Consider the following 16,235-nt stretch of genomic DNA (forward strand, 5'->3'; position numbering starts at 1 on the left):
TTGGCTTCACAGAGAAACCCATGCCTCAGATGAAATTCCAGATTTAGCTGACATCTTGATTTTAACCTTGAGCAGAACACCCAGCTCACCTGACTCAAGCACTGTAAGAAAGGAAATTTGCATTTCCTTTGTGCTGCTAAGTTTGTGGTCATTTATGATATATAACTAGAGATTAATACAATGGATTTCTATGACTTTCTACTGTATAGATCTGTCTGTGCCTCAGTTTGTGCGCATGTGCTTTTGCTTGCCTGTGAGGGCAGTGGTGGGGGGTTATGTTGAAATCATTCTATCATCTTTACCAAATAATTTTTGTAACAATCAAAGTTGAGTTTGACTCTAGAATTATCTACCATGGGATGATGAAGATGACACATGAAAATGGGTTTTCGGTTTTCAATTAAATGCTAGGTGCTCTCTCTATTCCCATAGGGAGAGACACAAAAGGCGTGGAAAATGACAAACGTGAGCCTCGTCACAATGTTCTTCCTGATGGGCCTTCCCCACGCACCAGCAATGGACATGCCCCTCTTGGGAATCTTCTTGGTGATTTATGTTCTCACTGTGGTGGGGAACCTCCTCATCCTGCTGGTGATCAAGGTGGATTCCCACCTCCACACCCCCATGTACTACTTCCTGACCAACCTGTCCTTCATTGACATGTGGTTCTCCACCGTCACTGTGCCCAAAATGCTGATGACCTTGGCATCGCCAGGAGGCAGGGCCATCTCCTTTCCCAGCTGCGTGGCCCAGCTCTACTCCTTCCACTTCCTGGGGAGCACCGAGTGTTTCCTCTACACAGTCATGTCCTATGACCGCTACCTGGCCATCAGTCACCCGCTCAGGTATGCCAGCATGATGAGTGGGAGGACGTGTGCCCTCCTGGCCACCAGCATGTGGCTCAGTGGCTCTCTGCACTCTGCTGTCCAGACCACACTGACATTCCGTCTGCCCTACTGTGGGCCCAGCCAGATCCAGCATTACTTCTGTGATGGACCTCCCATCCTCAAGCTGGCCTGTGCAGACACCTCTGTCAATGAGATGGTGATCTTTGTCAACATTGGGGTCGTGGCCTTGGGCTGCTTTCTCCTGATAGTGCTGTCTTATGTGTCCATCGTCTGGTCCATCCTGAAGATCCGCACCTCAGAGGGGAGACACAGAGCCTTTCAGACCTGCGCCTCCCACTGCATTGTGGTCCTTTGTTTCTTTGTTCCTTGTGTTTTCATTTACCTGAGGCCAGGCTCCCGGGATGCTGTGGATGGGGTTGTGGCAGTTTTCTACACGGTGCTGACACCCCTTTTAAACCCTGTGGTGTACACTCTGAGGAACAAGGAAGTGAAGAAAGCGTTGCTCAAGGTGAGAAGTAAGTCAGTATTCACTCAGCATAAATAATGAAGAAAGGCCAGATATGACTAGCTTCTTTTGTTTTTGTTTAGAATTAAATTAAACCACCAACATGAACATTATACTTGTAAGGAACATTTCAATGATCCCATCTTAATTTTTTAATTAAAATTTCATACATTTTTAAAATTTTTCTCTCTTAATTTCTTGCCAGAATCCCAGTAAAAGCAATCACAACCATTTAGATGGTAATCTAAGAGGAAGGATGATGGCTTATTCTTGTTTATGTTCTACCAAGTAAATCAGCAGAAAAGTGGTTACTCCTATCCTCAAATAAATATTTTGCAGAACTCCTCTTCAGTACAACTCACATATATTTTATTTTGCCAATTTAAATCAAACAATCTAAAAATATCTTTCATTTTTCAAGACATTATATTGAAGAAAATCACATGTAATATAGGCAATTCATTATATAACATAGCATCCATCTGATGAAATTCTACATTATATAATATCACACCAAAAGAATCTGATTCTTAAGAATGCCTTTATCTGTGCTCGCTTCGGCAGCACATATACTAAGAATGCCTTTATCCACGTTTATGAGATGACAAAAACTCTATACTCTAATTTTTTCACTTTGATTTTCAAGTTTTTTTAAAAAGTAAATATTTATCTACTAATGTGTTCTATGCACTATTTTACTGGATTACAACCATCTAGATTGTTGTTCTATATTTACAGAGCTCCTGACTTTTATCTTAAATGCAAAGCTTCTGATTTCGGCAGTCTTAAAATTATTTGTGCAAGTAAATAAGGGACAAATAGCAAATATGTGAAAAATAAGAAAATAATCTTAGAGTAAAAAATACTACCAATAAATATTGAAATTATTTTCCAGTTCTAGAACAATACCTAGTAATCAGACCTGTGTGATTATGTTATCAGTAGTTCACATTTGTTTCACTTAAAGTGTAAAATGAAATTTGGACACTGGGGAGGTAAGAGTTGGGCCATGAATCTCAAAGGAGTCATTCAAATATATGCCTATATTATAGAATAAAGTAATTTTTCTGAAAATAAATGCTTAATTTAAATGTCACATGAATCCTGTTAATGCACTAATTGTCAACACTGCCTAGCATACCAAGAAGAGAAGAAGAGAAACTTATGGGCATCTGTTAGAACTGGAGATCTCTTGTCAGACTCCTCAGGCAGTCAGACACCCACTTCCAGAGATGCTTTAGCAAGACAACTATCTATGCCATCTTGTATCTCTTGCTCTAAGTAAGTCATGAGGCTATGCTGGGAAGAAAATTGTACTATTTATAGAGGTATGAGCAGTGTAAGCCACGAAACAGTGATCTATCTAAGAGGTCAACTACTAGTGTTCACTTCAATAAACCAGACTGATATGGCTTAGTCTATGACCCTACTCAACTTGCAAAGGAGAAAACTGAGGATGAGTGTGATAAAACTTACTTAGCCATTGGGTTCACATGGGTTCTTTTTAGTGTCTTGTAACATCATACTATTCTACTTAACTCACAAAATGTTATGGGACATCGACTTAATGTTATGTTATGTAATAAACAATAGAAAGAGCCAAAGAACTGACAAAGTACTTGCATTCATGAAGGTCATAATCTAGTGTGGGAGAAAAACTAGTGTAGCATCATCCAGAGGACATGGTGATAAGTGTGGGTACCCAAGGAGAGACCCATTAAGAGTTTTAAAGTGGAAATAGGTTGAAAGATTCAAAATTCTCTGATAATACATATTAAACAAAACACTTTGAAAGTAATTTAAGTGTGTAATGATGATAGGTAAGATAAATATTAGTGTCATTTTTTAGTTGACATTGTTACTGAAATGATTGTAGAATCATGTAAAGTTGTAAGCAATAAAACGGAGAGATCCATGTCATCAATATGCTCAGTGTACCCCAATGGCAAGAATTGGTAAAACTGTAGCATAATACCACAACCAGGATATCGGCATTGATCTAATCCACAGATCTTGTTTTCATTTGCCCAGTTTTGTGTGTACACGTGTTTTGTGTGTGTGTGTGTGTGTGTGTGTGTGTAGGTGTGTGCTAAGTAGTACACAATTGTAACACCTGTGTAGTTTTGGGTGTCTACCACCAGAGTAAAGATTCTGAACAGTTCTGTGACTGTAAGGGTGTCTCATGTGAGGATTTTTATTGAATATAAATATTGACCACTGAATAAAGCTATCAAATATTGGTAGTTTATTAGCGGGTTAGATAAAAGAGATTAAAAGTTGTTTTACTCACTCTTTAACATTTTTTATGTTCTCTTTTTCCTCTGTCCTGTCTACCTGTTTCCACCTACTTACTCATTCAGTACATAAATCCATATTAACTGGCTATTGTGAGCTATGCACCATGAGCACAAAGATTAAAGAGACACAGACCTCCTTTCAAAGAACTTATAGTCTCAATAAAAAAGTTGGGGGAGATTGGAGGAGGAGATGAATCATGAGAGACTGTGGACTCTGAGAAACAATCTGAGGGTTTTGGAGGGGCGGGGGTGGGGGTTGGGGAAGCCTGGTGGTGGGTATTATGGAGGGCATGTAATTGCATGGAGCACTGGGTGTGGTGCATAAACAATGAATTCTGGAACACGGAAAAGAAATTAAAAAATAAATTAAAAAAAGGAAGTGCAAAGGCAAAAGAAGAGGAGTCAGAAAAGGTAGACAAGTCATGAAGGAACTTGTCTAGAACACTAGGAAGGGTGCCTGGGTGGCTCAGTATGTTAAGCCGCTGCCTTCGGCTCAGGTCATGATCTCAGGGTCCTGGGATCAAGTCCCACATCAGTCTATCTGCTCAGCAGGGAGCCTGCTTCCCTCTCTCTCTCTGCCTGCCTCTGTCTATTTGTGATCTCTCTCTGTAAAATAAATAAATAAAATTTAAAAAAAGAACACTAGGAAAAAGGATGTTTATCTTGCACATTTTGAAAAGTCATTGAAATACAGAAAATGCCACAGTAATATGATGGCATTTCTATTTAGAGATATGATTAATAGCGGCATGGAAGATAGCTTAGAGGAAGGCAAGCTTTCATAGAGAAAGATCAACTAAAGAGCCCTTTCAACTGCATCTCAGAAAAAAAGAAACGCACACTCAAGACTCTCCAGGTCAACTACTCGTGTGGACAGGCAGCAGGCATCCTGACAGCGCGGTGCAGCAGGTGGCAACTGGTAGCCAACTGTGTGAGGAGGTCGAGTCGATGAAGGAGTTTATGTTTTGGCAGTTGTGACATAACAAAGTAGAGAAAATAATGAGTGAGTTCTGAGGGTACAATGAAGAGTCTAATTTTGGAACTGTTTGGGCTAAATACCTGAAGAAATTTTAGGTAAAATTTTCTAGTTGACGGTGTAGCTCTGGAGACTAGTCGGGTAAAGCCTACAAGGTTAAGTAAGCAAGAGGACGGGCCCCTGCGTTCTGTCGTTTGTGCTGGCCTTAAACATCCATTCCCTAAATGTGCAGAAAGAACCTTTTCCTGTTCCATGAGGAGCATAAGCAGGGACCAGCTCAGGGAAGAGCAACCTCCACCTTTCTTACTTTTCCACATAAGCCCAAGAAACATGGTTTGGAGAAATCTGTTTGTACAAATCTGTTGTTGCAACTCATTTGTCACAATAATACCCAAAGACCTTTACAAAGATTGTAAAGTTAAAGAGCCCCTAAGACAGTGCTTGGAAAAGCAGCTACTTCTCGATGGTAAGGTCCTGGAGATACCAAGGGATGGGAGATCCTGAACGTTGTTCCACCAGTTCCCTAAGGCTATTGAACTATTCTGCTACAGAGATTACATGCATATAGCACCAGAGCATATACATATATATACATGCATATATTACATGCATATAGCATGAATCATGAAGGGAGAGTTGGAGGGATTGGGGGACAAAGATGCACAGAGAAGGCACATAGTGCACATGGAAACATACAAACTGAGCATTTAAAGGCAGTGATGAGCCTTGTAACTCATAGTAGTCTAGAGTGTGGACACTTGGCATAAATATTGATGTATAGATCGATGGAGAAGCATATGAGTCTAGACCCACACATATCACTCAGTTGACTTTTAATCAAAATGCCAAACCACTTCAAAGGGGAAAATATGTACTTTGAACAAATGATGCTTGAAAAGCTGGCTATGCATCCGTAAATACTGACCATTGACTACTACTTCACTGCATACACAGCAGTTGTCTTAGATTGGATTACTGACCCAACTGTAAAAGCTAAAGGTATTACATTTGTATGGGGAAAAAAAATCAAGAGGAAATATTTGTATACGTGAAGTATCACAGATCTCTTAGAAAGGATAGAAAAACATGAGCCATAAATGTAAATGAAAAATACCCTTATTAAAATGCAATAAAAACTGTGTTCTCGAGGGGGGGACAAGATGGCGGGGGAGTAGGAGGAGGCGCCATTTCAGCCTGTACCCTAAAGTGAGCTGATTACCTACCAAAGAACTCCGATCACCCATGAAATCAGCCTGAGATCAGAATTATACACGTCTGGATCTCTACAGGGGCAGAAGACGCCAGTGGGCAGGTAAAGCGGAATGGGAACAGCGGACTGATATCAGAAGATAAACAAAAGGGGGAGGGAGCCACCAGAGGCGACCGGTTGGAAAGTAATACCCCAGTACGAGCGAGAGTGCCCTGCAGCTGGGGACCAGCATTAACTTGGAGACTGGTTGAAAGCACTCCAAAAGAGCAAAGGATCGCGGGGGGAAATTGTGGGAATCGGGGCAGCTAGGGACAGGGGGTTAAGTCCCCGGTCCCAGACGGCCTCCCCAGCACTGAGGCAGAGAGAGTGTGGCGGGGAAACCAGCTCTTGGTCCCTAAGCCACCAGTGTGCCCGAGAATGTGTGGGTTCTAGTTCCTGTGAGGGGATGCAGCCACGCAGGTCGGCAGAACGCGCGAGCCCTACTACAAAGCCTGAGATACGCGCGCACGTCCCTCATGCTCCCCTGAGTTACAAAGGCCCGACGGCGCTCTTTGACCCGCGCCATTGTTTCAAAGCCTAAGCCGCGCGCCCCAAACTCTCCCCTGACAGAGGCGCGCAAAAGCCCACCCTGGGGCTCTCGGATCTGCGCCCCGTTCTCAGTGCCTGAAACGCGCGTGAGCGACCCACAGCCGCCCCTGAGAGAGGTGCGCGCAAGCCGGGCACTCCCAGCCCAGGCCAGCGGCCAAATCTCAGTGTGCGATCGCTGCTTGGAACCTCTCTGACAGTCTGGAGCTGCCCAGACAGCCGCCACTGCCTTGGCTTTGGGTACAAGCAAAAGATCCTGCGCCCCCAGGGTCTGCAACTTAGAACCTGCTCTGCCAGTGGCCAAGGGGGAACTTATTTAGGCTCTGCACCCAGACTGAGGCTTCTCTCTGAGAGGGAGATCAGGGTGCAGTTTGTTTTCCTCTAAAACTACAAAAACCATCAAAGGTGGCCAAGGTGAGAGAAAAAAAAGTGAACAAACATAAAAACCGCCAGAGAACAAAAGCCTGAAAAAAAAACCAGTTTCTTCAGAGCCCACCCCCTTGAGGGGGCAGGAGAACTTAACTCAGGAAACATCGTTGACTGACAACCCACGTGGCAGGCCCCTCCCCCAGAAAACAAACCAAGAAAGAAAAAAAAAAAAAAAGAGAGAGAGGAAAAAAAAAAAGGAGTACAAGAGAACAACCACTACTTCATAGGAAAACTTGTATTGTTCTCTCGTTCCCACTATACCGGTTCTTTTGTTTTTTTTTTACACATAGGTAATTTTTTTAACCTATTTACCATCACAGCGAGCTGTACAGTACATCAAATTCCATAATACCCTTCTAACCTGAACTTTTTGATACATACACCTATGTTTTTCTTTTGCATTTTTATTTTTTGAATTCCTTTTTTAAATTTTTAGTTTAGTTTAGTCTAGTTTATTCCTTTGAATTTTTATCCTCTAATATTCATATAGAGTTAAACTTCAAAGTAATCCCCTTTCCCCAATCAATACTACCCCTATAGGTAAACCAATTTTTAATCCCCTTTATCTTAGGAAAGTTGAGTCCTTTAACAAAGATATCAAGATACATCCAGGAAGAATCAAAACAACCTTCCTTGCACACACTGAGAATTTATAAGAACTCTCCCATCTTCTTCCACCAGTGTTCCTGTGTTTTTGTGTTTGTCCTGATAGCATATAAATCTTACACTTGGGGTTCTTTTTGACGAGGTTCTTCCTTTATTTGCATATATATATATATATTTTTCTCTTGCCATATACTTGTATCAGTCTTTTTGACTCTTTTTGTTTGTCTACTTCATAAATCTGACCTTGGGGCCCATCTGGGCTGAAACTTCTCATTCATCTTCCCTTTCTTTCCTGTCTCTCTCTCTCTCTTTTTCTATTTTTTTTTTCTTTTCTTTTCTTTTGTCTCTCGATTGGGTGGGGAATCCTGATTGCTCAGAAGTGTTCCAGGGTGAACCTTGATTGCACCACAGTTGATACATCCAGCTACATCTGTCCAGTTATCTCCCACCAAAATGACTTGGAGGAGGAATGCCCAACAGAAGAAAAATACAGAGAATGGACCTTCTGCAACAGAACTAATGGCTATCAACATAGACAATATGTCAGAAAGAGAATTCAGGCTAACAATTATCCAGGCAATAGCTAGGTTGGAGAAAGCCATGGATGACCAAATAGAATTGATAAGGGCCGAACTGAAAGCGACCAGACAGGATGTTCACAATGTTAGGGCGGAGCTTAAAGCTACCAGGGAGGAGGTTCACAATGCTCTCTGTGAGTTCCAATCTAATCTAAACTCTCTCAAAGCTAGGGTAACGAGACAGAAGATAGAATTAGTGATCTGGAAGACAAAGAGATAGAGAGAAAGGATCAGGAGGAAGCCTGGAACAAACAGCTTAGAAGCCACAAAAACAGAATCAGGGAAATAAATGATGCCATGACGTTCCAACGTCAGAATTATTGGAATCCCTAAAGGGGAGGAGAAAGAAAGAAGTCTAGAAGATATAGTGGAACAAGTCCTTCATGAAAATTTTCCCAATCTCGTGAATGGAACCAGCGTTCATGTACTAGAGGCTGAACGGTCTCCACCCAAGATTAGACATTCCAAAAAAAACATCATGACACCTGATAGTCAAATTGAGGAATTATAATTGTAGGTATAATCTCTTGAAAGCTGCCAGGGCAAAGAGGCTCCTTACAGAGGGAAGCCCATCAGAATAACGTCAGACCTGTCCACAGAGACCTGGCAAGCTAGAAAAGGCTGGCAAGATATATTCAGGGCACTAAATGAGAAGAAAATGCAGCCAAGCATACTTTACCCAGCAAGACTGACATTCAAAATGGATGGAGAGATAAAAAGTTTCCAAGACCGGCAAGGCTTAAAAGACTATGCAACCACCAAACCGACACTGCAGGAAATATTAAGGGGGGTTCTATAAAAGAGGAAAAATCCTAAGAATAGCATTGAACAGAAATATAGAGACAGTCTACAGAAGGAAAGACTTTAAAGGTAACTCGATGTCAATAAAAACGTATCTATCAATAATCACCCTCAATGTGAATGGCCTAAATGCGCCCATAAAACAGCACAGGGTTGCAGATTGGATAAAACGACAGGACCCACCCATATGTTGTCTACAAGAGACCCATTTTGAACCTAAAGATACACCCAGATTGAAAGTGAAAGGATGGAGAAGCATCTTTCATGCCAATGGGCCTCAAAAGAAGGCTGGGGTAGCGATTCTCATATCAGATAAATTAGATTTTAAACTAAAGACTGTAGTCAGAGATACAGAAGGACACTACATAATCCTTAAAGGGACTATCCACCAAGATGATCTAACAATTGTAAGTATCTATGCTCCCAATATGGGAGCAGCCAATTACTTAAGAAAACTGTTAATCAAGATAAAGAGTCATATTGATATGAATACACTAATTGTAGGAGATCTTAACATGCCACTCTCAGAAATAGACAGATCATCAAAAGAGAAAATCAATAAAGAAACAAGAGCATTGAATGACACACTGGACCAGATGGACCTCATAGATATATATAGAACATTCCACCCTAAAACAACAGAATACTCATTCTTCTCAAGTGCACACGGAACCTTCTCCAGAATAGACCACATACTGGGTGACAAATCAGGACTCAACTGATACCAAAAGACTGAGATGATTCCCTGCATATTCTCAGATCACAATGCTTTGAAACTGGAGCTCAATCACAAGGAAAAGTTCCGAAGGAACTCAAACACCTGGAAGCTAAAGACCACCTTGTTTAAGAATGCTTGGATGACCAGGAGATCAAAGAACTGAAACAATTCATGGAAACCAATGAGAATGAAGACACTTCAGTCCCAAACCTAATGGATACAGCAAAGGTGGTCCTAAGGGGGAAATACATAGCCATCCAAGCCTCCCTCAAAAAAATTGAAAAATCCAGAACACACCAGCTGTCTCTACACCTTAAAGAACTGGAGAATCAACAACAAATCAAACCAACTCCACACATAAGAAGGGAAATCATCAAGATTAGAGATGAGATCAATGAGGTAGAAACCAGAGATACAGTAGAATGTATCAATGAAACTAGAAGCTGTTTTTTTGAAAGAATCAATAAGATCGATAAGCCACTGGCCACACTAATTCAAAAGAAAAGAGAGAAAGCCCAAATTCATAAAATTATGAATGAAAAGGGAGAGATCACAACTAACACCAAGGAAGTAGAAACAATCATCAGAAGTTATTATTAACAGTTATATGCCAATAAGCTTAGCAACCTAGATGAAATGGATGCATTCCTGGAACACTATAAACTACCAAAATTGAACCAGGAAGAAATAGACAACCTGAACAGACCGATATCTATAATAACGAGATTGAAGCAGTGATCAAAAACCTCCCAAAAAACAAGAGCCCAAGACCTGACGGATTCCCTGGGGAATTCTACCAAACTTTCAAAGAAGAAATAACACCTATTCTCCTGAAGCTGTTTCAAAAAATTGAAGCAGAAGGAAAACTTCCAGACTCTTTCTATGAAGCCAGGATTACCCTGATCCCCAAACCAGGCAAAGACCCTACCAAAAAGGAGCATTTTAGACCAATATCACTGATGAATATGGATGCTTAGATTCTCAACAAGATCCTAGCCAACAGGATCCAACAGCACATTAAAAAGATTATCCACCATGATCAGGTGGGATTCATTCCTGGGCTACAAGGATGGTTCAACATTCGCAAATCAATCAATGTGATACAACAAATTAATATGAGAAGAGAGAAGAACCACATGGTCCTCTCAATTGATGCAGAAAAAGCATTTGACAAAATCCAACATCCGTTCCTGATTAAAACGCTTCAAAGTATAGGGATAGAGGGAACATTCCTGAACCTCATCAAATCTATCTATGAAAGACCCACAGCAAATATCATCCTCAATGGGAAAAAGCTTGCAGCCTTCCTATTGAGATCAGGAACAAGACAAGGATGCCCACTTTCACCACTCTTGTTCAAATAGTATTAGAAGTCCTAGCAACAGCAATCAGACAACAAAGAGAAATAAAAGGTATCCAAATTGGTAATGAAGAAGTCAAACTCTCTCTCTTTGCAGATGACATGATTCTTTATATGGAAAACCCAAAAGACTCCACCCCCAAACTATTAGAACTCATACAGCAATTCAGCATCGTGGCAGGATACAAAGTCAATGTGCAGAAATCAGTGGCTTTCTTATACACTAACAATGAAAATACAGAAAGGGAAATTAGAGAATCGATTCCATTTACTATAGCACCAAGAACCATAAGATACCTGGGAATAAACCTAACCAAAGAGGTAAAGGATCTGTACTCGAGGAACTACAGAACACTCATGAAAGAAATTGAAGAAGACACAAAAAGATGGAAGACCATTCCATGCTCTTGGATTGGAAGAATAAACATTGTTAAAATGTCTATACTGCCTAGAGCAATCTATACTTTTAATGCCATTCCAATCAAAATTCCACCAGTATTCTTCAAAGAGCTGGAGCAAATAATCCAAAAATTTGTATGGAATCAGAAGAGACCCCAAATCGCTAAGGAAATGTTGAAAAACAAAAATAAAGCTGGCGGCATCACGTTACCTGATTTCAAGCTTTACTACAAAGCTTTGATCACCAAGACAACATGGTACTGGCTTAAAAACAGACACATAGACCAGTGGAACAGAGTAGAGAGCCCAGATATGGACCCTCAACTCTATGGTCAATTAATCTTCGACAAAACAGGAAAAAATATACAGTGGAAAAAAGACAGTCTCTTCAATAAATGGTGCTGGGAAAACTGGACAGCTATATGTGGAAGAATGAAACTCGACCATTCTCTTACACCATACACAAAGATAAACTCAAAATGGATAAAAGACCTCAATGTGAGACAGTAATCCATCAGAATCCTAGAGGAGAACATAGGCAGTAATCTCTTCGATATCAGCCACAGCAACTTCTTTCAAGGTATGTCTCTAAAGGCAAAGGAAACAAAAGCGAAAATGAACTTTTGGGACTTTATCAAAATCAAAATCTTCTGCACAGCAAAGGAAACAGTCAAAAAAACAGGAGGCAACCCACGGAATGTGAGAAGATATTTGCAAATGATAGTACAGACAAAAGGTTGATATCCAGGATCTATAATGAACTCCTCAAACTCAACACACGCAAAACAGGCAAACATATCAAAAAATGGGCAGAAGATATGAACAGAGACTTCTCCAATGAAGACATACAAATGGCTATCAGACACATGAAAAAATGTTCATCATCACTAGCCCTCAGGGAGATTCAAATTAAAACCACATTGAGATATCACCTTACACCAGTTAGAATGGCCAAAATTAACAAAACAGGAAACAACATGTGTTGGAGAGGATGTGGAGAAAGGGGAACCCTCTTACACTGTTGTTGGGAATGCAAGTTGGTGCAGTCACTTTGGAAAACAGTGTGGAGATTCCTCAAGAAATTAAAAATAGAGCTTCCCTATGACCCTGCAATTGCACTCCTGGGTATTTACCCCAAGGATACAGATGTCGTGAAAAGAAGGGCCATCTGTACCCCAATGTTTATAGCAGCAATGGCCACGGTCGCCAAACTATGGAAAGAACCAAGATGCCCTTCAACGGACGAATGGATAAGGAAGATGTGGTCCATATACACTATGGAGTATTATGCCTCCATCAGAAAGGATGAATACCCAACTTTTGTAGCAACATGGACGGGACTGGAAGAGATTAAGTGAAATCAGTCAAGCAGAGAGAATCAATTATCATATGGTTTCACTTATTTGTGGAACATAACAAATATCATGGAGGACAAGGGGTGTTAAAGAGGAGAAGGGAGTTGGGGTAAATTGGAAGGGGAGGTGAATCACGAGAGACTATGGACTCTGAAAAACAATCTGAGGGGTTTGAAGTGGCAGGGGAGTGGGAGATTGGGGTACCAGGTGGTGGGTATTATAGAGGGCATGGAGTGCATGGAGCACTGGGTGTGGTGCAAAAATAAAGAATACTGTTTTTCTTAAAATAAATAAATTAATTAAAAAAAGAAAATGCAAAGGATTCATTATTAAAGTCTTTTTTTTTTTAAAGATTTTATTTATTTATTTGAGAGAGAGAGACAGTGAGAGAGAGCACGAGCGAGGAGAAAGTCAGAGAGCGAAGCAGACTCCCCATGGAGCTGGGAGCCTGATGCGGGACTCGATCCCGGGACTCCAGGATCACGCCCTGAGCCGAAGGCAGTCGTCCAACCAACTGAGCCACCCAGGCTTCCCTCATTATTAAAGTCTTAAAGTTATTCAAAATTGTTCTTTATTTTCTGGAATTTCTTCATGCCATCCTACCTCTGTCTTCCTTCTCTATTTCTTCTTTTACCCCCTTCCCAATTGCATGAAGAAGACATGTATGAACAGAGACTTGGAACAGAGAGATATTCCAAGTGTCAGGGTTACTTTTGTTGAGTCAATCATACTACAGAGAGACAAATGTTAAAGAAAAAGGAAAAAAGGATTTTGGTGTAGACATAGGAAGTTTGATGTGATAGCTTTATCTCGAAATGGAAGTATCAAAAAAACTCAAGTTACCAGGGACTTGAACAAAGAAGGTAGGGACAGCACTGAGAGAAAGAGGTGGCATCTGTTTAGGAATGACACCTAATACGTTGAGTGTGGATCAGAAGTTAGGTCCTTCAAAAAGTAAATGTTTGGAAATAGAAGGGTCAGGAGCAGGGAGAATATTCTAAAGAAATAAGGCCAGATTGATGTAGGTGGAGACTAAGGGGCTAAGACAGTATTTTTCCCAAAGGAATCCATACCTTCATGTGGAACACATGACACATTTGCAATCTCACTTAGGTGGAGGTAGAATAGATCATATGCTTTTCCTGGTCTATGGGGGAAATGTGGTTTCCAACAAAACTTGCATTTCAGTTATAAAATATACGTAACTATTCAAAGATCTGTGTTTTGTTATTCCAATAATTACTGATGTTCATTGATATGACTCTGCTCTTCCCCAAATAGAAAGTTCCTGAAATTAGTGATTGTAATGTACAGTAGAATTTGCCACCATGAGCTTCGGTAACAGATAGCCTGAAATTAAACCTTGACTATATTCCTTACTAGTGTGTGACTTTATCAAGTTATCTAAACTGCCATCATTTTCTTTTTAATTTTTTATAGTAGCAGAACCTATATTATAGCGTTCTTATAATAATTAATTTACAAAATGTCTAGCATTTATCCTAAGCTCAATAATGTTTACTGTGTTTGCCTCTGAATTATTCTAGAAAAACTTAATTCATTATAATTTTAATGTTTCAGATACTTTCCTATAAATTCCTTGAAGGCTAGTAAATATAGGGGTAGCAAATTTATGAAAATAGTTAATGAATCAGAATGATTACATTGTCTATAATTAGCTAGATTTATTATCTAGAAGGTTATTTAAAGAAATCAACATTCATGTATCTTCAAAAATATTATTTTGGTGGCTGGGAGTCATTGACAGAATTTGTGAAGAGAATGATTCTGAGAATGAGGCTACCTGACTGGTGGCCCCAGGTTTAAACTTTTAGATCTCTAATTGGGAATGTACTGGGGTGCCTGGTGGCTCAGTCAGTTAATCATCTGCCTTTGGCTTGAGTCATGGCCTCAGGATCCTGGGCTGGAGCCTATGTTGGGCTCCTGGCTCAGCAGAGACTCTGTTTCTCCCTCTCCTTGCCCCTCCCTGCCCTGCTCTGGCTTTGTCTCTCACTCTCAAATGAATGAATGAATGAATTAATGAATGAATAAAATCTTTAAAAAATAATTATTATAAATCACTGTCCCTCAAACCACTTCTATACACTCACTTAATCCTCATAATAGTTTTTTTAAAAAGATTATTTATTTATTTATTTGACACAGAGAGAGAGATCACAAGCAGGCAGAGAGGCAGGCAGAGAGAGAAGGTGAAGCAGGCTCCCCGCTGAGCAGAGAGCCCTGAGCAGAGAGCCCTGGGGCTCGATCCCAGGACCCTGAGACCATGACCTGAGCCGAAGGCAGAGACTTAACCCACTGAGCCACCCAGGTGCCGCCTCATAACAGTATTTTGAGAGAGGGGCATTTTTGAGATGGAAAATTGAGGCGTAGGTCATAGAATTATTTCCAAAGATTGAGCCAATATTTGCTTTTGTTTGGGTGCAAGTATAGCATTTCACCCATTATATGTGGATGCCCACAAGTGTGGGCCATGTAGCAGTAAATAGGTATTTTCAGAGGGTTTTGTCCTCTCCAGGCTTTTTTTTCTGATTTGTAAAAGAAATGTTGTAATCCCATGAACAGGTTACTTAAAGATATTTTCATTTTTCTACCTTCTACATAGGAAATAGCATTGGCCCCAGCTTGTAATGTGGGTGTTCCTGTCCTAGACCAGGTTGTAGTTTGGTACAGCTGGATTTCCAAGACCCTAAGAGGGTAGGAGCAGGAACTCCCTGGGCAGACGACCAGCTGCACCAGCTGCGGTAGAAGAATCCAGTGTTGAATGGTTTGGTGCTAACTGTGGACATCTGGTCAGATAGCATAGGAAATCAAGGTCAGAATATGTGGTGGAGACCAATGGTTACTGTCCTTCCCTTCCTCTTGATCTGCCTCACCCAGCCTGGAAAACTGCAGGACCCTGGCAAGGTGGCGGTTGTTGGCAGTTCCTGAGAGGAGCATGTCAGCACCACAGCCTGTCCCAACACACCCACCTGGAGAGTTAAGGAGCTACTCAGAGCTTAGAGCTCTTTCAGTGTGGGAGCAATGAACATGGTCATAATGTGCCAGGAAGAGGGCTTGTCACGTTGCAGTTGCAACCATGAATCAGTGACTCTGACATTTGCTTCTGTCCTTGGACACTATGCTCAGGAGGGTAATTCCCAAGTTGTGCACACAAGCCTCAAGCAAAAATTAAAAAAAAAAAAAAAAAGCACATTACAAATTTAGGTATATGAGTAAAACAACCCTGGTGTCTGAATTCCAAGCAGAATACAGAATTTTTAAGAAGACAAAACAATGTTATATGTCAACTGTAGCTCAACAAAATGGAACAAAAGAGAAAAATTTCACAGAGAAAAATTTGATTGAACAAAACTTAGCAAGTCCATCATCAATAAATTTTAATTCCAATTTTTAAAAATTCCTCAGAAAAACTTGTGAAACAAATAGGTCTGAGTGGATGGTTTTGGAGAACATTTAACACTGAGAACTACACATGTATATGTTGCACCTTGGTGACTGAATTACATTAGTATTTTTTAGAAAAATGATGATATCTACTTTCCAGTGT

General features: G+C 40.6%; 1 protein-coding gene across 1 annotated transcript; it reads left to right on the forward strand.

Moving 5' to 3' along the window:
• Window positions 1–456: 456 nt before the first annotated feature.
• LOC122914011 (olfactory receptor 10G9) lies at window positions 457–1,392 on the forward strand. The gene has a single exon (XM_044260654.1). It carries the CDS (start codon window positions 457–459, stop codon window positions 1,390–1,392), a length of 936 nt encoding a protein of 311 aa, XP_044116589.1.
• The last annotated feature ends 14,843 nt before the right edge of the window (window positions 1,393–16,235 follow it).

Source organism: Neovison vison, chromosome 7 (assembly GCF_020171115.1).
Source record: "Neovison vison isolate M4711 chromosome 7, ASM_NN_V1, whole genome shotgun sequence".
Taxonomy (NCBI): domain Eukaryota; kingdom Metazoa; phylum Chordata; class Mammalia; order Carnivora; family Mustelidae; genus Neogale; species Neogale vison.